Here is a 22621-nt window from a genome sequence, read left to right as displayed (position 1 = left end):
CTGTGCCCCTAGCTATGCCCACACACCTGGTGGGCAGACTGCTGGTCACTGTGGCTGTCACCGTGAGCACTGAGCACTCCCTGCCTGGGGATTGGCATCTGAGAAACCGCTGGCATGGCCCCTGTCCCATCTCCCAGGCCTCACCATGGATCCGCTTTGTTTCCCGTGCGGAGCGTTCCCTATGGCTCTGTTTTCAGGCTGTGTTTTCTCTTCTTCTCTCTCTCTTCCTCCTGCTGCCTCCCACTCTGTGCTGCTGCAGTTTCCCAAGGTGAGTCTGCGGACGGACGTGCAGGCCTCGTGCTGCTGCTTGGGGCCCTCCCCTCCCCTGAGACCCCCAGTCCTGCACACAAACACCCCACCCGCTCTCCCAGTGGGTCAATGGGCTTTTATGTTTAGCTTTAACTTTTGATTTGGAAAATGATTAAACATAGAGAAAAGTAGAGCCCCTAGTAAAATGAGGCCCTAATGCCCACACCAGCCTCAATCACTATCAATTCATGGCCAGCCTCTTTTCCTCTGTCATTCCCTACATCTTCCCTACCACAGCATGGGTTTATTAGCACCCAAAATTGAGAAATACTCTGCAAAATGAAGAGAAAAAGCAGCTCAATACACTGAAGCTCCTCTTCAGACTAAGTTCACTGGCTAACAGGAATAACCACTCAGCAAATTCTGCTCATGTAATAGCAGCTGGGAATATTTCAGTAGGTATCTTTTTTTTTTTTTTTTTATCTTTTGAGACAGAGTCTTGCTGTGTCTCCCAGGCTGGAGTACAGTGGCGCGATCTCGGCTCACTGCAACCTCCACCTCCTGGGTTCAGGTGATTCTCCTGCCTCAGCCTCCCGAGTAGCTGGGACTACAGGCACGTGCCACCATGCCTGGCTAATTTTTTGTATTTTTAGTAAGGTGGGGTTTCACCATGTTAGCCAGGATGGTCTCGATCTCCTGACATAGTGATCTGCCCGCCTCGGCCTCCCAAAGGGTATCTTCTTAAAAAAACAAACACAATACCCTTTCACACCTAAATAAAGCAGTAACAATTCCTTACTATCCGCAGAGCTCACTTTTTCCCTAAGGACTCATGATCAATATTTTAAAGGTTTAGCCTTCAGGCGCCTTTTCCTGCTGTAATGGTCCAGCAGGTTGGAAGCATACAGGGATAGCTGCTCCCCTCTGTATGCCATCTTTCTCCTTTCTTCCTCCTCTCCATCCACCCATAGCAGATTCTTAACCCTCAGGGAAGCCTGCCTGACACCTACTCCCAAGGTTCTGCATTGGGAAATCACACCAGACCAGTCTATGAGTGGCTTCCAGATGTGGGTTCAGGAGCACGTCGTTAGCCTTTTAACTCCCACCCCAAATGCCAGCCCGACAAACATTCCCAGGAGACCCAGTACTCCACACTTTCTGATTATTTTGTTTCTCATTAGAAAGTCAAAGCCCTTGGGAAAAGCTGTGCTCTGATGGTAGCAGTCATTTATACCTTAGTATAAACAAGGCCTCCTGTGTGCATTCTGGGCTAGGGGCACCTCCTGGAGAAATCCTGAAGGAAGCAGGTGTCTAACCATCTCTCCTTTGCTTCTTCCTCACAGGCTACAAGGAGCAGGGCATCCCACAGCAGCTGTGAGCCCACGGGAGCCGCTGGGGAGATCCAGGGGGGCCCTGTGAGGGCTGCACCAGGCAGCTTTGGGCACAAGGACCTTTACATGTTCTCTTCTGCCATTTTCTGGACTGGGGGTGGAAAGGGGGTATTTTTAAAAATATTATTTATTTTGAAAACGCATCTGCTTTTCTCAGCAGGTTGTGAGGCCTGCCAGCCCCTCCCGCTCCGGAAAGCACTGTGGGCGCAGCCACCAGAGCATCAGAGAGTGGGGTGGAGATGAGAATGCCCACAGAGAGGCTGGGATGCTCCAGCAGGCTCCAACCGGCCTTGCTGTACCCACTGCCCACTGCAAGGGCACGCCACAGCAGCTGGGCCGGGCCACACCAGGCCCTGTCTGGGTGAGCAGGGGCTCACCAAGGGGACAGGACCGTGGTAGACCCGTCCTCTGGGACCCCACCCGCCTCAAAATCTGGTGCCCTCAAATCTGAGTGTTTACTGTGTGGTCTCCTGGGGGCAGCACCAGGGTGGGGGTAAGGATGGCCTGGCTCCACTCTAGCGTGGAAAGGCCCACTGTGCCCAGAGCTGGCCTGAGACCAGTCCCACAGGCGTCTCCTGGGCCTGCCTCCCTGACCGCACCCCTGCCTCCTCGCAGCTGAAATCTAAGGGCTGGGTGTGTCGTGACCTGTGTTTTCCTGGGAAGGAGAGGAGTGGCTCCTTCCCTGGGGTGAAACTGCCAGAACTGCCAGATGTTTATATACAAAATTATTAGACCGAAGCAGGAGCGGGCAGACGAGCAGTCTTTCTCCCAATACTTAAAAGCATTTCTGGCCCACATTCCTTTTTCTGAAGTCATTGGGGCCAGATGTGTCTCTCAATTGAGAAATGTTAGATTTGAGAAAGACAATGCGATCCATTTATCGTACGCTTTCTGACTTCCCGGCAGAGTGTGGAATATCCCACCTAACCTGAGACACGTGAATATTTCTACGGAGGAACATGTGACTAGTCCCATCAGTTGGGATCTATACAAACTGTAAATAGCCTCACCTCAGTTCAGTCTAATTTTGCCACTAAGTAACTTAGGGAAAAACTTACCATTTGAGAGCTTTTGGGGTTTCAGAATTGCAAGAACAATTGTATGGGGTTGTGGACCTGGATCTGCAAACAGATGCGTTAGGAGGGTGAAATTGTCAGCATTACACAGGGACTCCTTCGGTTGCCAAGGGACCACAGGCCTCTTTAAGGAGCCCCTCTGTAAGTGATTGGGACAGGGCTAGATCCCTAATGGGGCCCGGAGTGGGGAGAATCTAGCAGAAGTTGTCCAGACTACTGTGGATCAAGTATCAATCAAGAGAAATCATACTAAGAGGATGGACACTTACATATCTGTTTCCTTTCCTTTCATTTTCATTCTAACATAGGAAATGCTAACAGGTGGAGCTGGCCCAAAGTCAAGCTTCTGACTCCACTTGACACAGTGCCATTGGGCGTGTCCCTCTTTGAAGGGCTTGTTTGTCTATCAGAGACTCTGTCAGAACTCCCTAAGGGCGGGAGAAGGGATTTTGCTGGATCAAAGTGCTTGGGAAGCAGTGGCCACCATTCTGGGGGTTTCAGCCCACCTAACCCATCCACTGGGCTTTCTAATCACAGTCCTGCCCGAGGAGCGGGCCCTGCCACCCTCCCCTCAGCATGGATCCCTTAGCTACTATTCGTCTTCCATTGCCACCTGGGGCTGGGCTGCTGTTTTTGAACACCTGGCAGTGTCTGTTGTGTCCTGTCCTCTCTTCTTACAGACCCCAACCCAGGCCTTTGCCTTCTTCTCTCCTGTTTGGAAGCCTCTGTGTCTTCAAGGTGTGGGATCAGATTTGGTTTTCTCTAAAAAGCTAGAACCTTCTGCTGTGTGCAGCGGGCATCCTCCAGGCTGGTGCTCGCTGCTCTTGAGGAAACTGTCAGAACGGAGCCGCCCCTCTACTCAGATAAAATAGCTTCAGCTGCAGGAAGCCGCCCCCTCCCATGCCCACCAGCCCACAGCCCTTCACCCCACACCGCCCCCAGAGTTTGCCCGACACCCCCTGAGTGATGACAGGTCTCAGGAAGGGCCGCCCCCACACATGGGAAGGAGCAGCTTATTTTCCCGGCTTGGGCTGGGGGCGGCTGCTGAGGGGGTGAAGAAGAGATAGCAATTTATGTCGCATGTTTAGTGACACAATCCAGACGCAGGTGGGACTTTCTTGAGTGGCAGGTGTCACCCTGGGTCCCGTGTGGGACAGCTTAATACAAGGGTTTGTTTGTGTGCGTGGAGGGCCATTGTGCCCCCAGATCCTCCTGTCCCCTGAGGGCTGTGTCTCTAAACCTGGGAACACATCAGCCTCAGGAGGAGGCCCCTTTCTGCGTAACTGATGTGTAGGAGAAGCCAAGAGGCCCCTGCCTGTCTCCTGAATGAAGCTGTGAGCGTTGCCATGTGGGCGGGACCAGTTCAGAATAGCGCCCCCGCCCCTCTAAATTAGACTGTGGTCTCCAGCATGATCATCTTCAGTAGGTAAGTGACAGTGGCTGATTTACTCCAAGTAGTTCCAGCTGGCCACTCAGACCAGGGCCAGAGTTAACTTCTCAAGCACCAGCCAGCTGAAAATTAGGGTTCTCATGCCAGCAAGTGCTTGGTTGACACACAGTCCTTTGGTGACAAAGTTGGGCTTTGCCTGGATAGTGCAGACAAGGCTGCTGGTTCAGAAGCTGCAGGGCACATTCCAGGTTGGGGCCTTTTGTCCATTGGAATTCAATGGGACGCTCCCTGGCTGTGGGTGTTTAGGGCAGGAATCACAGGCTTGCAGAGAACATCAGAGGCAATGAGATGCTCCCAGTACCCAACTGTGACACGGGGATCAGGGTGGCCATTCCCTTGGGTCAGAGTGGGAACCTAAAGCCAGAGTGAGCTGTGGGTAGCCTGGGTATGTCCTGCGGATGGTGGAGACTGTTGATTTGGATGTTAAGCTCTGAGTCAGTTTTAGAATCAAGGACCTCAGGCTGAGAAGGCCAGGTCCCCATGGGAGTGGCAGGATTCTGATGGCTCCTGGCTGTGGTCCCGGCCCCCGGCCCATGCCTAACGCTGGGGCTGCAGAGCTCTGCTGCCAGGGCCCACTCCAGCTGGCCACACCGCTGGCCCTGCTATGGTAAGGAAGGGGCAGGCAGCATGGTTCCCACCCTCAGTTGCCCCAGACCCACACATCCAGCCCCAAGAGCAGCCTCACTCAGGCATGGTGCAGGGCATTTTAGCTCCTGGGAGGGGAGATGCCTTTGTGAGTTTCACATGTCAGAGCAGAAGCTCCAGGAGAGAGTAAGCCGTGTGCCCTAAAACACTCGGCTCCTAAGTGGCAGGACGGGCAAGTGGCCAGGTTGGGCCGCCCTCACAGCCTGTGCCCTCCACACACTCATTACAGCACTCCCAGAAGAAGGAGCAGAATTGCAGGCAGCCCAGAGCACTCCTGTGGAGGGCTCCTTGCCCCTCAGGAGTAATAGGGTGATTATGTCACATGTTTAGTGACATAATCCCACCTGCATCTGGATTGTGTCACTAAACATGCGACGTAAATTACCATCTCTTCTCCATCCCCTCAGCAGCCGCCCCTACCCCAAGCCAGGAAAATAAGCTTCTCCCTCCCATCTGTGGGGGTGGCCCCCTCCTGAGACCTGTCATCACTCAGGGGGAGTTGGGCAAAACCTCCTGGGAAGGTCCTGGACGCCTCCACCCTGCCCCACAAGGCTCCATACTCCCACCTGCCTGGGCAGCCCTCACACCCATGCTCCCTCCTTTAGGCAGGCCCAGAAGGGTGCCCCTTCCTGAGGGTGTCGGGGAATGGTGGCAGAGAGAGAGCTGGTAGTAGGAGCTTCCCCATCCTAATGCGGAGGACCAAGTTGCCCACTCTCCTAGCCCGGGGCTCCAGCCATGCTGGCACAGGCATCTCAGAGGTGTGAGATGAACTCCGCCTCATGCAGGACGCCCAGGGCTCGGGAGCAGTAAGGAGGATGCTGCAAAAAGAACTGCAGAAAAAAAAAAAAGCCGCATGGTTAACTTTTCCCCAGGAGGGCAAAGGGGCCCGGCTCTCAAAAAGAAAAGCCAGGCACAGACCCCAACACCAAGTGTAAGGCAGCGCAAAGCGGGGCTGAAACCTCAGGACCGGGGTCAAAGGCTTTCCGAAGGCCTGAGGTCCTTGAGGAGGAGGGGAAGCTCAGAGGGCCTTGATCCTTCTGCACCAGTGTGGCTCTTTAAAATACAAAACACCGCTGAAGCCAAAAACCCTGAAACCTGTTCTTTAGCTAACCCCTTCCCTGCCCAGAGGCCTGCAATTCCGAGAATTCACTTCAGTTTTGCCAGGATCCAACCCCTGGGCCTGAGGGTGGAGAGCCCGGCCTCCTCAGAGTCCCTTCTAGGCTCCTGGGCCCACTTTAGGTTTTAATTGCATTGGCTGTTTCTTATGGTGTTAGTGAATTTTGCAAAGAAAGCCCAGAGCATTGCACAAATGTTTGGGGTCAATGTCATTTAAATGGAAGTTCCCCAATAGTGGCTGAAAGCAGAGTTTACTGTTATTCCTCCCTCTTGCTGGCTTTGTTGGAGGGTTTTTACTGGAGGGATTGGAAGTGGGAGAGCACTTTTAAAGTGCACCCCACCCCCTGCACCCCAGCTGCACCTAAGCTCCCCAGAGACCATGACCTTGTATGTGGCTGGAGGCCTCCGGCTTAGGGTGCAGCCTGAGGCCTTTGCTGCCAACCCTCCCAGGAAAGAAGCCGGGCCTCAGGCGAAGAAATACAGGGTTTCCTCTCCAGAGGGTTCAGTGAGCACTCAGGTAGTGGCCTCGGGCAGTCCTCACCAGGGGAACACCTCTATGCTTTGCATTAATTCGTCAGCAAGCACTCAGTGAGAGCTAAAGTGGGCCTGGTGGTCCTGTGCTTGGAAAGGATGCCCTCACCTCCACAATCCTGCCGTCCCAGCCTCCACAGGTGAAGCTGCAAGGTGAGCAGAGGCAGGTGTGGGGACGTACTCTTCCAGGACAGGACTGCCCCTTCTGCCTCCAGAGACTTCTGTGCACTGGGTTTAGGGATGAGATGCCAGCCTAGTCAGGGGAGGTGACTGTGGTCCTTCTGACTGGCTTGGATCTTTAAAATAATCACAAAAAAGCTCAGCCTGAGCAGATGGGTGTGAGGCTCAGGGGCTTGTGTTTTTCATCAGTTTTCTTCCCGCAAGATTCTTAGAGCTGGATGTTCACGGGATCATGGGGGCATGGAGATGGTCACGCTCCGACAGTCATGCACCGGCCCTAAATCCCAGGTCATGCAGAGAAAGGAAGAATCCCAACCAGAGTGACCCCAAATGTCCCCTTGTGGCCCAGGAGTGAGTTCCGGCCTGAGTGCTATTATGACTGCTGGCGTCTCTCCAACTGCCTCTCGCCTCAGTTTACCCATCTATAGGTTAGGAACAAAGAAGGGCTCAGGCAGCCATTGTTTCCCCATTTCTGTCAGAGCCAAGGGCTTGGAGGGCCAGCCCCATCTGGGCAAGGGCTGTCCTCTCCTGCCCAGGCCTCGCCTTCTCGCTGAGGCTGGCAAGATTCTAGCTGAACAGAAACACTGGCCCCCAATTCCACTCTCCCCTCCTGATGCTACCGCAGAGGGCAGAAAGGTACCCTGTAGCGTCCACCGTGTGTGTGTCCTGAGTCTCCAGTGCAAGTCATCTGGATCTGCATTTAGCAGGGAACCTCGGCCCCCAACCCTTCTCCCTCTCTGCCTGAATTTGCCAAAATGCCAACCATCCAGGCAGGTGTGGATGCCACAGTCCATCCCCATTGCATTTCACCCCCACATGGACAGAGGCATACATTCACACACATTCCCAGCACCTTTGACCGCTGGGGAAAGCAGGCTGGGGTCTGCCTGGAGCCTCAGGATTGGGACTTATATCCAAAGGAGCCCACACCCCCTCTTCCGGGATGGGCGCTGGTTGGCAGCACTTTTTGCCCTCATCACACCCGTGACCCCTGCCCAGACCACATGCACACGCTGTTTCCTGTCTCCAGGACCCTGACCTGTGGATCTCTTCCTCCCATGCACTCCTAGGGTGAGTGGGCTCAGCACCAAACGGCTGTGCCCATTCCCCACGACCCCAGCTTGGCCTCCTGTGGGAAGGGGAAGGTGGACCTGACCAGAGGAGAGGGGCAGTGTTCCCACCCACCTGCCCCAGCACAGGAACCAGGGAGGAAAGAAGGGGGAGGGAGGTTCCATTCACTGTTTTCTGGGTTAGCACTTGATTGGATGTTTCAAGCAAGGGACAAAGTGATGGTGGTTGTATCAGGCTCCTCATGGGCACCGTCACCCCGGAAGGCCTGGGCACCCATGAGAACCTGTGGCCAGCCCTTTTCATCGGCTAAGTTCCCTGCTGTTGTGTGTGGTGTCGTTTTTTTAAAAACAACATATAAAAAAACAAAATAACTGGTTCTGTGTGTATCAACTTAATTTACATACAAATGAGTGTTGTGTTGTGATTTGCAGTGTTTTGACACTGTGATTGGCTTTGTTTGGGTCTCTCTTCTTTCTGTGAAATTAATTGCTGTGCGTTTTCACTGTTCTTAGAGAAGACTCTGAGCTCCTGGAGTTTTCTTGTCTCACTTCTACCCTGACCCGCTGGGAGCCTACCCCACCCCAGTCCAGCCATGAGGGTATTTCCAGCCTATTCCAATGACTGGAACCCTTCTTGGAAGAAAACGTCTAATGTCGGGGACCTAGGGACGCTTCCAGACTTGCCCTGTCTGGAACCCTGCAGCCTGGGGCCCAAGCTCGCCTGCAGCTCAACTTTCCCCTGCACCCTCAGGACCCAGCCCCACAGACCTTCCCTGGGAGCTGCTCAGGGGTCTCCGCTGCGCCCTCTAGGGGCCAAGCAGGGTTCCAGATTCTCCAGCCTTCTGCCAGCTTTAAAACCCTTCACTCAAGCAGCATTGCTGTACATGCAATGAAAAACACCATATATGATAGTCAAAACCTGTGTACATATCTCCATGTACATATTTATACATACACACATTCCTATTATAAATATATAAAGCATGACATCTCTTTGGCATTCCAAGTTTGTGTTTTTTTAAAGCCTTGGAAATACGACTTTGGAAACCTTTTTCTTCCTTTCCCTCTTTTCTATGTTGTAATAAACATTCCTGTGACCTTTCTGGTAGTTTATCAAATCCCTGTGTCCTCCCGTGTTCCGAATCGGACAGATCTCTGACTGGGACAACACGCCTTCATCCCACCTCTGCAGCCTTTGCTATTGGTTTGCTTTGCGTTATGAAGGCTGTCCTCCCCAAGGCAGGTCTTGCGTTCTTTCAGACCTTTTTCCCGAATTCCCCTTCTTCCGAAAGGCTTGTGCAAGTTACTCTTCAAACAGTCTCATCTTTGATAATCTGATCCCTTTGCAACCAGGAATTTGCATGCTAAATCAAGCATCAGGCCCCAGATTGGGTTTACCAAGAATAAGTGTACAGATGCAGCTCATTTCCTGCTCTTCATTGTTAGACTGGTTGATGAGGGAAATGTGGGCAACATACATATTTGACAAAGACTTCTGAATAAATGAGAGTCTGGGTGAGAGTGGTTAGGAGAATGTATAACTACCTGTTCAGTTATAACGAAGGACAGGTGCACCTGGGAGAGAATTGCATCCACAACCCAGCCATTGCCTTCACTCATAATGGGATGAAGACCTACAGAACTTACCAATTTGTGGATAAGGAGAAATAAGTGTATTAGATGAATAAATCAGAATCCCAAAATCTCCTGACGGGCAGAGGCAATGTAACACAATGAAATCTAATAGCGTTCAATGAAAGAGTTGTGTTTGGCATGAAGAAAGCTCCGTGCTTTCCTTCATCCCTGGGGAGTTACTCAACAGGTGGCTCAGTGTTCATCATGGCCTGCTGGGGCTGACAACACAGGCCATCTGGTTTCAGATGCACCAGGAGCTGCAGGCTGGGGTCTGGAATGAAACTGCATCTGCAGCGTTGCATTCAGTGCTGGGTGCCATGGGGGGGCGAGTGCTCTGACAACGAGTGTCCAGGTGTCATTCCTGTCACTCACACCCAAGGGAAGGGCCCTGCCCCACCTCCTGCCATTTCCTTAGGCCAGCCCAGCACTCTTAGGGTCCACTTACCTGGGGAGAGGCTGCAGTCTCAATGGCCTCGATGCTGCTGTTGTCCAAAAGAGTGAATCATCTTCAAAGCACAACCTTTGGTGAGACTTGAAGCTCTACTGTAATGGCCTCTCCAAGGTCCCAGAAATGGCATCTGTGCCTAAGGTTGACTTCAGTCGCTGCTAAGACCAGGATCTGAAGCCCAAGGCAGTACAATTACCCAAGGCACTCTCAGAGTTCCCCAGACACTCTAGGGAGCATTTTGTGATCATTTGCATTGTCCAAATACTCAATGTGCTCAGATTAAACTGGAATGCTCCTGGCTGGAGGATTCTTCTGCAGTCATTCAGCTTCAGAGGGGTTCATGAGAAGGCACAATGGGAGATAGAGTTAGCTATCCTTCCAGCACTGCCAGGTGAAGGGAGGAAACCCTTTGCATGCACTAACATTCCCTCTCTTCTCCCAGCACCAAGTCTCTTAACCTCAAGAAGGGTGACGTGCGTTGAGCCAGCCACTGCCTTTCTGCTGGGGGATGAATAAGTGTTCCCTGCCGACAGAGTTCTCCTCAACCCCAGAAGGAAAGGGCTGTGACAAACACGAAGGCATCTGCTCCCCACAACTCCCTACACCCTAGACCCTAGGCCCTGGGAGAGGCTCATGCTTGCCAGTGGCAGTCACAGGAAGGGACACATGAGGATGTGCAGGGGACAAGGGACTCGAGGAGGTGGGAAGGCAGTGCTTGGGTTTGAGGATGGGGTTGCCCATGCGTTCCTCAGAGGAGGAGTAGGGCCCAAACCTGGTGCAGTGAGAGTCCCAGGTGGGGAACCCCGGGAGGCAAATCAGTGCAGGCTGCATGTTGGGCCACCGAATCCAGAGGATGAGTCTTCATTCCCAAGAGGAACAAGATGAACATTTCTGGGCTCCTAATACCAAGTCAGCCTCTGAGTAAAGCCTTAGGGAAGGGTCATGAGACCCAAGATTCAGTTTATATAGAACACGTCAGGAAAAACTTGGGGTGATAATGTTGCAGGACTTTTCCTGAGTTCAGCCATGAAAATTCAGGCTCACAGACAATTTGAATGGTGAGTGAGACAGGGTTTTATTGGGTGAAAAGGAAGAAAAGGGGGAAACAGGGAGTCTCGCTAGGCTGGAGTCCCTGCCAGAGCGCTTCCTGGGCACGGCTTGAGTACCAGGTTTCACACAGGAAAGAGGGGACAAGGCTCCTCCCTGCTGCAAACATCATGAACTTCCTGAGGCTCCACCTCACTGTGCAGGCTGGCTGGAGTTTCTGCAAGGACCCCCTCCCACCTGGCTCTCTCATTTCCCCTCTAAAGACGTTCACCTAACTGCCCTTAGATGAAGGATAAGGATGAAGACCGATCTTAACGGCTTCCTGCTGACAGGGGGCACTGTTTTTGGGAAATGGCAGTCAGAGCTCCCTCAGATGCCTGTCTAAGGCTTCCCAGCAGAAGAGGCCATCATCAGAGGCTCTGGTTGCATGACTGTTTGGAGTCGGAAGGCCTGAAGGCAAGAACAGGCAAACAGGGTCATTAGAAAACATGTAGCAAAACAAAACAGGCCGGCGCGGTGGCTCACGCCTGTAATCCCAGCACTTTGGGAGGCCGAGGTGGGTGGATCACCTGAGGTCAGGAGTTTGAGACCAGCCTGGCCAACGTGGTGAAAACCCCGTCTCTACTAAAAATGCAAAAATTAGCTGGGCGTGGTGGTGCATGCCTGTAATCCCAGCTACTCGGGAGGCTGAGGCAGGAGAATCACTTGAACCCGGGAGGCAGAGGTTGCAGTGAGCCGAGACCATGCCACTGCACTCCAGCCTGGGCAAAAAGAAAAAAGAAAAAAAAAGGAAACAAGGGGAGGGGTAAGGACAGCTCAAAAATTCTGAGACCTTTTACCAGTTTGCACAGGGAGAGGGAGGCCAAAAGCCCGACTGGCAAAAACTGGACCCTTTTGCTAGCATGTTGGGCTTCTGAGTTCCCTTCCCCTGAGCCTAATCCTAAGCCAAACAGTTTAAGGTTTGGGAAATTAACTCTTTCCAGTTCGCAGGATGCACCTGAGGGAATCGTCCCATAGTACAGAGACACAATTACCTATCAGTGAAGAGAGGACAGAGGAGAAGAAAGGAAAAAAGAAGACACCTTTTAAAGGAGTCCTAGGGGTTCAGGGTACATTTGAAAGGGGTACAGACTGCAGATGAATGGCTGCCCATCTGGAAAGTGGGGGGCAGGTGTCCCTGGTTCCCTTCTCTTCCTAGCAGATACTCGGAGTACATGAGAATGTCCTCTTTCCCTGTTCCATCATTGTATCCCCAAGTCCTGGTGACCTTGGCAGGTGCCACCATGAGTGGCAAAGGGGCTTGCACCCATGAAGCAGGGAAGGCCTAGAGAATAGGAATTATCTGCTCTCACCTATGCCTCTATCTCCTACTGTCAGTAGCCTTGGAGTTCCCTAGACCTCATTTATGACATAGATTTATCCATGAAACAGGAAGCTTGGGGTTGGCTTAATTGGTGGGAATGAGCCACGCTCACCTGCACTGTGCCTTTTAACCTCTGTTGTCATTTGTCTCTGGATCCCTCAGATCCAGTTTTCCTTCCTAGGACTTTGACTCAAAGCTTGGAATTGAGTTTGGGACAAAAATGTGTCTCAGGGGGTTGCATGGACTCCTTATCACAAGCCAAATGCTAAGGTGAAACTGTGGAATTGAGTCCTCATCTAACAATGGAGAGAAAAAGATGTCTTGTGACACAACCAGATAACTGGTGGCTATAGTAATGCTTGTGAGGGTTTGGGTGCATGGTGCTTGGCTTTGGTCTTACTTTCCCAAAAAGGAAACCTCCAAGTGATAGGCATCCTATTTATTCCAATCACCTGGCAGGACTTGCAGGATAATTGCTCAGAGTTAGAATATTGATTCAGATTTCTACATTATCCATGCCTTTTTTCTTTCTGAGCTGCAGCTGGAGATTGCTGGTTGGTTCACAGGAGCAAGCAGGGTTAGTCTAAAATGTAGGTGAAAACTTAAAAACAACCAATGAGTTTAGAATTTAATGACAAATGTATAATAAGTTTTGAAACATGATTTCTCTCTCTCCAGTCCTCATTTTTGTTAAAAAAAAAAATCATAGGACTGAATGGTTTGCAAAATAGACTTTAGTCTTACACTTGGCCTGATTAATTGCATACAGTGCAGCAAGAATAATTATTTCTACACAGGCCTTTTGGATTGGCTTTGATGCGAGTTTGTTCCACAAGGAATCTCAGACAAGACCTTTTAAAGCTGAGCCCAACCATGGGTTTGTATCCTCAAACAACTGTGAATTCACCTTAAGGTCCCAAGATAAACTTGGAGCTCCGGGACCTGTTAGAAAGTGACATTCTTTCTTCCTTTTGAAAAGAATCAAAACAAAACATCCAGGGTAGTTACAGTTAGAAACACAATTGACACTGTTTGGTTATCTTTGTGGTTTACAATAACTTAAAACACCAACCTTAATTATGATTGATAGCATATACTCAGACATTAGAATCTTAGAAATCCCATACAATTTTGGAACATATATCAGTATTCACAAAAGTATAACCTAAAGAAGACTGAAAATCATTTTGGCAATCCCAGGTACCTAAACATGCCAAATAATCCTGTTTACTTCTTTTTTTGGGATGTTTCAGGGGCCCTCTGAAACATCTGAAAAGCCAGGTATCAGAAAAGACCATTTTGAAACTTAAGTTTGATTTCGAGAAGCCTTTTAAATATGTTTAAAGCACCTGATACTGTGAAATAGAGTTCCAGATGACCACAAACTATTTATTTTCTCAAAATGATGACTCAGAAATTTTAAAGAAGCAAAAGCTTTTTATAACCCTTTTACATTTAGTCAACATGTTCACACAGAGAACCTCTTCTGCAAGATTAATTTCCACAGCTTTTCCACCACTTGTTTGAACCTTCAGCTTTCCCTATCTAACTCAAAATAATCCTTTAACCCTAGGCAAATGTTTACATGTCCATGTCTTCTTATAACCTTTTACATAAAATTCACATTTTACTCTTCTTACACCCCTTGCATGTAAATCTATTTTTGGTAGTTTCAATTACATGTCATAATCGTAACTCCTAGCAATTTTTAACTTTAAGGTAAAACTTGGTAAGTTGAATTGTGTGTTAACTGCAGTCAAGGTTTGCCGTCTTAGTTAAGGGCCTGGTTAGTTCCATATGTCCCCAAGCCTTACCAGTTATGAAGCCGGCAAGTCAAATAGTTCTCAAAACCCAAAAAGCAGTTCATAACCCGAAAACACTTAGCAAACTTTGCATCTGACCTGCATTCATAATCTTCACAGCTGTTTTTATTTCTCAAAGATTAAAGTCACATGAACTGAAAGGTACCACAGATTTTGTATTCCCTTTGAAAAATATTTGATCCAGGCTGGCGCGATGGCTCATACCTGTAATCCCAGCACTTTGGGAGGCTGAGGTGGGCAGATCACCTGAGGTCAGGAGTTCGAGACCAGCCTGGCCAACATTGTGAAGCCCCATCTCTACTAAAAATACAAAAAAAAAAAAAAAAAAAAAAAAAATGAGCTGGGCGTGGTGGTGTGCTCCTATAATCCCAGCTACTCAGGAGGCTGAGACAGGAGAGTCGCTCGAACCTGGAGGTGGAGGTTGCAGTGAGCCAAGATTGCGCCACTGCTCTCCAGCCTGGGCAACAAGAGCAAAACTCCATCTCAAAAAATAAAAATAAAAAAAATTTTGGCCGGGTGTGGTGGCTCAAGCCTGTAATCCCAGCACTTTGGGAGGCCGAGACGGGCGGATCACGAGGTCAGGAGATCGAGACCATCCTGGCTAACACGGTGAAACCCCGTCTCTACTAAAAAATACAAAAAACTAGCCGGGTGAGGTGGCAGGCATCTGTAGTCCCAGCTACTCGGGAGGCTAAGGCAGGAGAATGGTGTGAACCCGGGCGGCGGAGCTTGCTGTGAGCCGAGATCCGGCCACTGCACTCCAGCCTGGGTGACAGAGCGAGACTCCAACTCAAAAAAAAAAGAATTAAAAAAAAAAAATTTTTTTGATCCAAGCGCTTTTCTATAGGCCAAATTAATTAGAGCTCTTTTTACAGACATCACACACATACATATACAGACAGGCACAAGAAAACCCCGTTGCTGGGTGGGACCCTTTAAGGGACAGGACAAGGAGAACATGAAGATACCAACCAGAGACAGTCATCCCCTAAGGCAGGATTGTTAAAGCCTTGCCAAGAGGTTACTGGCCATGCCCCAGCATGCAAAACAAGATGGAGGCTTGCAGCACAAACCATACAGACTTGCAAAGCACATCAGATTGGCCACAGCCCAACATTAGCCCCACAAATCCTTTTTTCACAATTAAAGCTTTACAGAGAATATAAACAGGGATTCTTATCATTCCTAGCCTAGCAAAATGTCTTCTAGAAAGAAAAAAAAAAACTTGCTTAAACTTAACTGCTGACGGGGTGGAGAAGAGGAAAGAAAAAAGGTTTAAAAATCCCTGGGGAAGAACCTCTTATTCTTACTCTTATACAAGTGGTTCTTCCATCAGGGAGAAAAGTTTACTGCCCAGTGAAGCTGAACCCCCTGGCTGGGGAAGGGGAAGGCTGCTGTGGTGGTGCATGGCTTGGAACAAGCCAGCCAGCTGTGTGGGACCCCTGGGCCATGCATCCCAGCTCCTACACAGAGGGGAGAGGGAGCAAGGAGCCCCCGCTGGCCTGTCCTTCCCCCAAAAGTAAGGAAAGGACCTTTCTCCCGACCCTCGGGAGCCCCCCGGGTTTGGGGGCATGTTTGGCCCACCCTCAGAAGTTGGAGGATTAAAACGCTTAGGAGCAACAGTGGGAGGTTTTGAGTCCCCATTTCACTCACCACTTCTCGAGCCCCCAAATGAGGCACCAAAACTTTTGGAGGACTTTTCCTTAGTTCAGTTAAAGATGGGGTTCTTTGTCCCATGGCCAGGAAAATTCAGGCTTGCAGACGATTTGAATGGTGAGTGAGACAGGGTTTTATTGGATGCAAAGGAAGAAAAGGGGGAAACAGGGAGTCGCGTTACGGGGAATCCCTGCTAGAGCACTTCTGCCACAGCTTGAATCTCAGGTTCCATCTAGGAAGACGAGGGGCCAGGCTCCTCTGTTGCAAATATCCTGAACTTCCTGAGCCCCCACTTCAGTGGGCAGGCTGGTTGGAGTTTCTGCAGGAGCTCCCTCCTATCTGGCCGTCTCAATAATAATAATAACCGTTGCCATTTGTGTCATGACATATGTTTACAAAGCACTTTCTTCCATCAAGAAGAGATTCCAACTGAACCTGCATTTATTGAGTGTCTACCACATTCCAGGATGTTCATCTGTGCTATTTTATCTTCCCAAATAGATAAGATGGTTGAGACTACTGTCTCATTAATATCTGAAGACACAGGCTAAAAGAAGTTAAGCAACTTGTCCAAAGACTCACAGCTGGGTAGTGGTGGAGCCACTGCTATCTAGTCTCTTATGTCCCATGGGGCTTCTCGGTCAGGGATTCTTCCTCCTCTCCCTTCTTGAAAGACACCTTCTTGAATCCCTGACCAAAGATGCTTCTAGAAATGGTAGTTGAGGTTTCTTGGCCCCCTGTGAGGAGAGGATTAGGCGGCCCTTTCACCTGGAGCATCACCTGCTGCCCTAAGTACCTGCTCTGGGCGTGTGGATGGACCTGCCTGAGGTAATAGGGCGACGGCAAGAGTGGAAAGCAGGCACATTCACTGAGCCAGGGGGCCTGGATCTTCCTTCCTTCATGCCCATGATCAAGAACCAGAAGGAAGGACAAGAGGAGCTGGACTCCCTCCATGTATGCATAGCTGGGGAGCTAGGACAGAAGTGCTACCCCCAGCCCAGCCCAGCCCTCACGTTTCCTCACTACCTGCTAGAGACACACAGAGCTGAAAGTGTCAATTCAGCCACCGCAATGTCACTCAACCAAAGCAATGATGAGCCTTTGCCCAGGAAGCAGCAGGCTGGGCTGCTCCTTGAGCAGGGTGGGCGTGTTCCCTGAATGGAGCTCCCCTCCCCAGGCCCTACCCCCACCCCCAGCCAGCAGGCAACCCCTGAGGTGCTGGGATGAAAAACTGCCCAGGGGTGGGTGGCTGTCAGCTGGGTCATGCAGACCTTCTCACACAGTGGCTGCTAGGGACTGAATTGTGTCCCCTCCTAATTGTTGAAGTCCTAATTCCCAGGACCTCAGAATGTGACTGTATTTGGAGACAGGCTTTCTAAAGAGTTAATTCAGTTAAAATAACGTCATTAGGATGGCCCTAATCCTGCATGATTGGTCCTTATAGGAAGAGATGATACTTGGGAGGCTGAGGTAGGAAGATCACTTGAGTCCAGGACTTTGAGTCCTGCCTGGGCAACATAGAGAGAACCTGTCTCTGAAAAAAAAGAAAGAGAGAAGAGATTAGGACACAGACGTACACAGCACACAGATAAAAGACCAGGCCAGGTGCAGTGGCTCATGCCCATAATTCTAGCACTGTGGGAGGCTGAGGCAGGAAGATCACTTGAGGCCAGGAGTTTGAGACCAGCCTGGGCAGCATAGCAAGACCCCATCTCTAAAATACATATTTTTAAATTATCCAGGCATGATGGCACACACCTGTAAGTTCCCAACTACTTAGGGAGCTGAGGTGGGTGGATCTCTTGAGCCCAGGAGTTCGAGGCTGCAGTGAGCCATGATCACACCACTGCACTCCAGCCTGGGTGACATAGAGAGTAAGACTCTGCCTAGAAAAACAAAAAACAAACAAAAACAAACAAACGAACAAACAAAAACCATGAGGAGACATAGAGAGAAAACAGCCATCTACAAGCCAAGGAGAGAGGCTTCAGAAGGAACCGACTCTGCCTACAACTTGATCTCGGACTTCTGGCCTCCAGAGCTGTGACAAAATAAACTTCTATTGTTTACGCCACCCAGCCTGTGATTCTGTGTTGTGGCAGCCCTAGCTAACTAACACAATGATGTGACACAGAGATTGCTGAGATGTTCACTTGGCAGGCAGCAGGAGGAGAGGGGGGATCCCCAAAGCAAGATAAGACACAACATGGCAAGTCACCTGAATGTGGTGGTGCATTCATGGCTCAGGGCAACAGTTTCTCCTGTGCCCTGGGTTGCCTCAGATACTTCTAGAGCCCAACTGCTTTCTGGTTGTTGGGAGGCATGGCTGTGCACCTGCTCCTGGGACCCTCACCCCTGCCAGTATCCTTGGGATAACCTGGAGACCTGAGTGGCAGGGGAGGCATCGTCCTCACTGGGACATGACTGGCTTGTGACTAGCTCCTTGGGCTGGTGCCTCCTGTGTCTGCTGGACCTGGAGTTCAGGGCCCCCAAAAGGGACTCAGTCTGGGAGAGTTCTCAGAGGAAGACGAGGAGGCCTATCTTTGCTCAGAGCAGGAGCCTACAGCTGTCTCGCAGTCAGAGGGGTGGATATTTATATTTTCATCAAAAATAGCTATGCTAAAAACAAAAAACAAAAAAACTCTAGAAAGCAAAGAAACTTCTCAAACTAAGAATGCCATTAATAGAAGAAATAAGCACTTTCAAACTCCCAGAAGCTACCCCATCTTCTGAGATTCCAAACCAGGAGGGGAGCCCCGGAAGCCAGGGGATAGAGGATCCACCTCTGCTGTTGGCCTCTGGGAAAACTCGAAACCCATCCAGAATCCTTTAAAAAAGCCGAGGTAGTGATGTATGGAATTTATTACAAAGAAATCCATGTTGTTGCTTTGAGCACCCGGTTCTCCAGCATGATGGTGTCCCCACAGTCTGCACCTGCTGTCCCCTGAGTGGGATACAACCCTTCACACTTCCCCACCCAAACCTTGCCCGGCTTCCAGGTCCAGCCCGAGAGCCATGTCCACCGGCGTGAGACAAAGCTGGTCTCTGCCCTCCACCCCGTAATCCAAGAGCCAGTTCCTCCCTCATGAGCCCCATAGGGTTCTTGGGGAGGCTGCCAGTCCCAGAGCCCACCCCTCCCTGAGCAAAGGTGGTCCTGTGGCCCCAGCCAGGCCAATAGCATGTCCTTCTCATTGAGCTAATATGGAATGATCAGGATCTTCAATGAGATCTTTCTAACTGGTATTATGGGAAAATGATTTTTCCTCCTGAAGCTACCCATAACCAAGGTTCCCACCTCATACAGCAAGAGGCCAGCATGCACAGGACAGCAGAGATGAGAGATGGAGGGAGAATGTCTCATGCTGTCATCCCCAAGGCCAGTGCTATCCCTGTTCCACCCAGAGTTTAATTGCAAGAGCTACCTGCTCCTCCCTCCACAATTTTGAAAACTGACATCTGAAGAAGACTGAGTCTCCACATTCATGACCATAATTTATCACCCCCTATATTTAGCCCCCCTTTGATTTCTTTCATCAACATTATAGTTTTCAGCATACAGATTCTAAACATTTTGTTAGACGTATACCTAAGTATTTTATGGTTTGGGATGCTATTTATTATACATAATATTGTCCTGAAAATATCAATATCCATTTGTTCATTGCTGGTATATAGAAATATGATTGATTTTTGTGTATTTACCTTGTATCCTGCAACCTTGCAAAGCTTGCTTGTTTTAGTTGCTTTTTTTTTTTTTTTTTGTACAATTCTTTTGGATTTTCTGAGTAGACCATAATGCCATCTAAAAATAGAGAAAATTTTACTTTTTCCTTTGCAATATGTATTTTTCATAAAAAGTTCTTTTCCTTGTCTTATTTCAGTGGATAGAACCTCCAGTACAATGTTGAATAGGAGTGGTGAGGGGAAATATGTTTTCCTTGTTCCGATTAGGAGAAAAAGAGTTAATCTTTCACCATTAAGTATAATGGCAAATGCAAGTGTTCTTGCTTTTGTTTTTTGTAGAAACTCTTAGCATATTAAGGAATGTCCTATCCCTAATTCATTGACATTATTACCATGAATGTTGCATTTTTAAAAATACATTTTCTGCATTTATTAATATCATATGTATTTTTTAAACAGTTGATATGATGAATTACATTGATTAATTTTCAAATCTAGAACAGTTTTATATCCCTAGGATAAAGTCTATGTAGTCATAAGTTATCCTTATTACATATTGCTGGATGTGATTTGCTGATATTTTGTTAAAATTTTTTATTTCTATGTTCATGAAAGATACTGATCTGTCATTTTCTTACAACATGTTTGTCTGGTTTTGGTATTAGGTTAGTGCTGACCTCATAAAATGGATTGTAAAGTGTTTCCCGCCTTCTACTTTCTGGAAAAATTAGTATAGAATCATATAGAGAATTATGAAAAAGAACTTTTTATGAAAAATATATATTGCAAAGGAAAAAGTAAAATTTTCTCTATTTTTAGATGGCATTATGGTCTACTTAGAAAGTCCAAAAGAATTATACAAAAAAAAAAGCAACTAAAACAAGTGATTAGTAGAATTTATCAGTGAAGTCATCTGGCCCTGGTGTTTTTTCTGTGGAAAGATTTTTGACAATAAGTTCATCTTCTTTAATAAATACAAAACTATTCAATTTATGGATTTCTTTTTGAGTGAATTTTGGTAGTTTGTGTCTTTGTCCATTTTATCTGAATTGTTAAATTTGTGAGCATAAAGTTGTGTCTAATATATCTTTATCATTCTTTTTAGGGTTACACTGTTATTCTTATTGATAGTCACCATAATCAATTTTAGAACATTGCACCACCCTAAAAAGAAACCCTATACCAATTAGCAGCTCCTTCTCATTTCCTCACAACCCCCCAGGCCTAGGCAACCACTAATCTGCTTTCTGCCTCTGTGGATTTGCTCATTCTGGACATTTAATACAAATGAAGTCATACAACATGCGGTCTGGATCTGTTGTGTCTGGCTTCTTTCACTAGCATAATGAGTTCTAAGTTCGTCCACATTGTAGGATGTATCAACATTTCATTTCTTATAATTCCCAGATGATATTCAATTGTATGCATATACCAGTTTTATCTATCCATTCGTTAATCGTCAGATATTTGGGTTGTTTTCACTTTTTGTCTATTATGAATAATGCTGCTAGGAACATTTGTATTCAAGTTTTTGTGTGAACATATATTTTCATTTCTCTTTGGTATATATCTAATAGTAGAATTGCTGGATCACATGGTAATTCTGTGTTTAACCTATTGAGGAACTGCAAGACTGTTTTCCAAAATGACTGCACCATTTTATATTCCCACCAGCAGTGTATAAAGTTCCAAGTTCTCCACATCCTGGCCAACACATTGAATTATCTTGGCACCCTTGTCAAAAGTCAATTGAACATAAATGTGAGGAATTATTTTTGGATCCTCAATTCTATCCCATAAGGATATATGTTGGTCTATATGTATATCCTTATGCCAGTACCACTTGATTACTGTAGCTTTGTAGTAAATTTTGAACCAGGAAATGTAAGTCCTCCAACTTTCTTCTCTTTTCAAGATTGTCTTGGCCATTCTGGGTCTTTTTGTTTCCTTGTGAACTTTAAAAACAGTTTGTCAATTTCTGCAGTAAAGCCATCTGGGATTTTGATAGAGATTATATCAGATTTGTAAGTCAATTTGACATATATTGCCATTTTCTAACAATATTGTGTCTTCCAATCCATGAACATGGGATATCTTTTCATTATTTAGGTCTTCTTTACTTTCTTTCAGTAATGTTGTATAGTTTTCAAAGGTAAGTTTTGCACTTCTTCTGTTATATTTAGTTCTAACTAACAACTTCATTTAAAGAATACTTAACGTCATTTTATCACAAATTCTTCCTACAAATACAAAAAGAGGAAACGCTTGCCTCCTGCAAGAAGGAACTGGCCTCTGCGGTCCTTGGGCCCATAATGATCTATCCAAGTCAGAGGGTCCACCCAGCACCCTCTGCGGAGCGACCTCTCATCCAGACCACTGGACCCTTGGCTCACTCTCACCTTTGCTCCTATTCTTTCCTTCTGGAGTTTTCTCATAGACCTGAGCAGGGCTGGAGACTCCTCAGCCCCCAGGTGGACCCGAGCACTGCTCTGCCTGCTCTGTTGCTCTATCCCAGCCACACAGAGGACATCAGCGGGGCTGATAACCCCCTACTTCAGTTGGTAACCCACACTCCAGTTGGCGACAGCCAGGAAGGGCCTCTCTTCTCTGGGTTCCCCAGACCCTCACATCAGGGGTTCATCATTGTGTCTCCCCCACCCCCTTCCTAGCCCTGGCAGGCAGGATGCAAGACAGGCAACATTCAAGCTCTCCCCACCCTCTGCAACCCCAGTGCTGAGATGTTTACCTGTGGGGGAGGGGAGAGGGGAAGGTATTTGGATGCAAAGAAAGCACAGAGAGGTCATTGAGCGCCATTGGCAAAGCTCCCAGGAGGCACGGGGGCCTTCCCCAGCAATGAGTGAGGTGGCTCGGGGATACTCCCATCTGTGACAGTGTGCTGTGGTTTCTCGGGTCCTCTGAGCCTCCGAGTGCCTGTCTGACCCCCTCTTCCACCACCCAGGCTGCCTCAGGCCTGAACCCCAGTCCCGACAGACGCGCAGGCCTCGGAAACTAACACCTGAGTAGACGCCAAAATCTCAAATGACAAATGCTGTTCTCAGAGACGCCAAGGTTTGGCGGCACAAGCCCGAGGGAGCTGGGCCTGGGGATTGCGAGGCCCCACACCAGCAGCAGGGGAGCTGCAAGCCCCCAGGCCCAGCAGGTGGCAGGAAGTCTGCGGGAAGGAGGTGGGGGAAGGCAGTGTTCCAGACAGCTTTGAGGCGGAGAACGTCGAGGAGGGTCTCTCGCTCTATTCTAGG

The 22621-nt window shown here is 48.7% G+C and overlaps 1 protein-coding gene across 1 annotated transcript in view; it reads left to right on the top strand.

Annotated features, from left to right (window-relative positions):
* STUM (stum, mechanosensory transduction mediator homolog) overlaps positions 1-15912 on the top strand; it is a 75881-nt gene extending 59969 nt beyond the window's left edge. Inside the window, exon 3 of the mRNA XM_007988264.3 lies at positions 1593-15912. Within this exon, the coding sequence (XP_007986455.1) occupies positions 1593-1627 (35 nt within the window). The 3' untranslated portion in view covers positions 1628-15912. The remainder of the gene's footprint in view (positions 1-1592) is intronic.
* The last annotated feature ends 6709 nt before the right edge of the window (positions 15913-22621 follow it).

Source organism: Chlorocebus sabaeus, chromosome 25 (genome assembly GCF_047675955.1).
Source record: "Chlorocebus sabaeus isolate Y175 chromosome 25, mChlSab1.0.hap1, whole genome shotgun sequence".
Classification (NCBI taxonomy): domain Eukaryota; kingdom Metazoa; phylum Chordata; class Mammalia; order Primates; family Cercopithecidae; genus Chlorocebus; species Chlorocebus sabaeus.
This window is presented reverse-complemented; position numbering and strand designations above follow the sequence as displayed.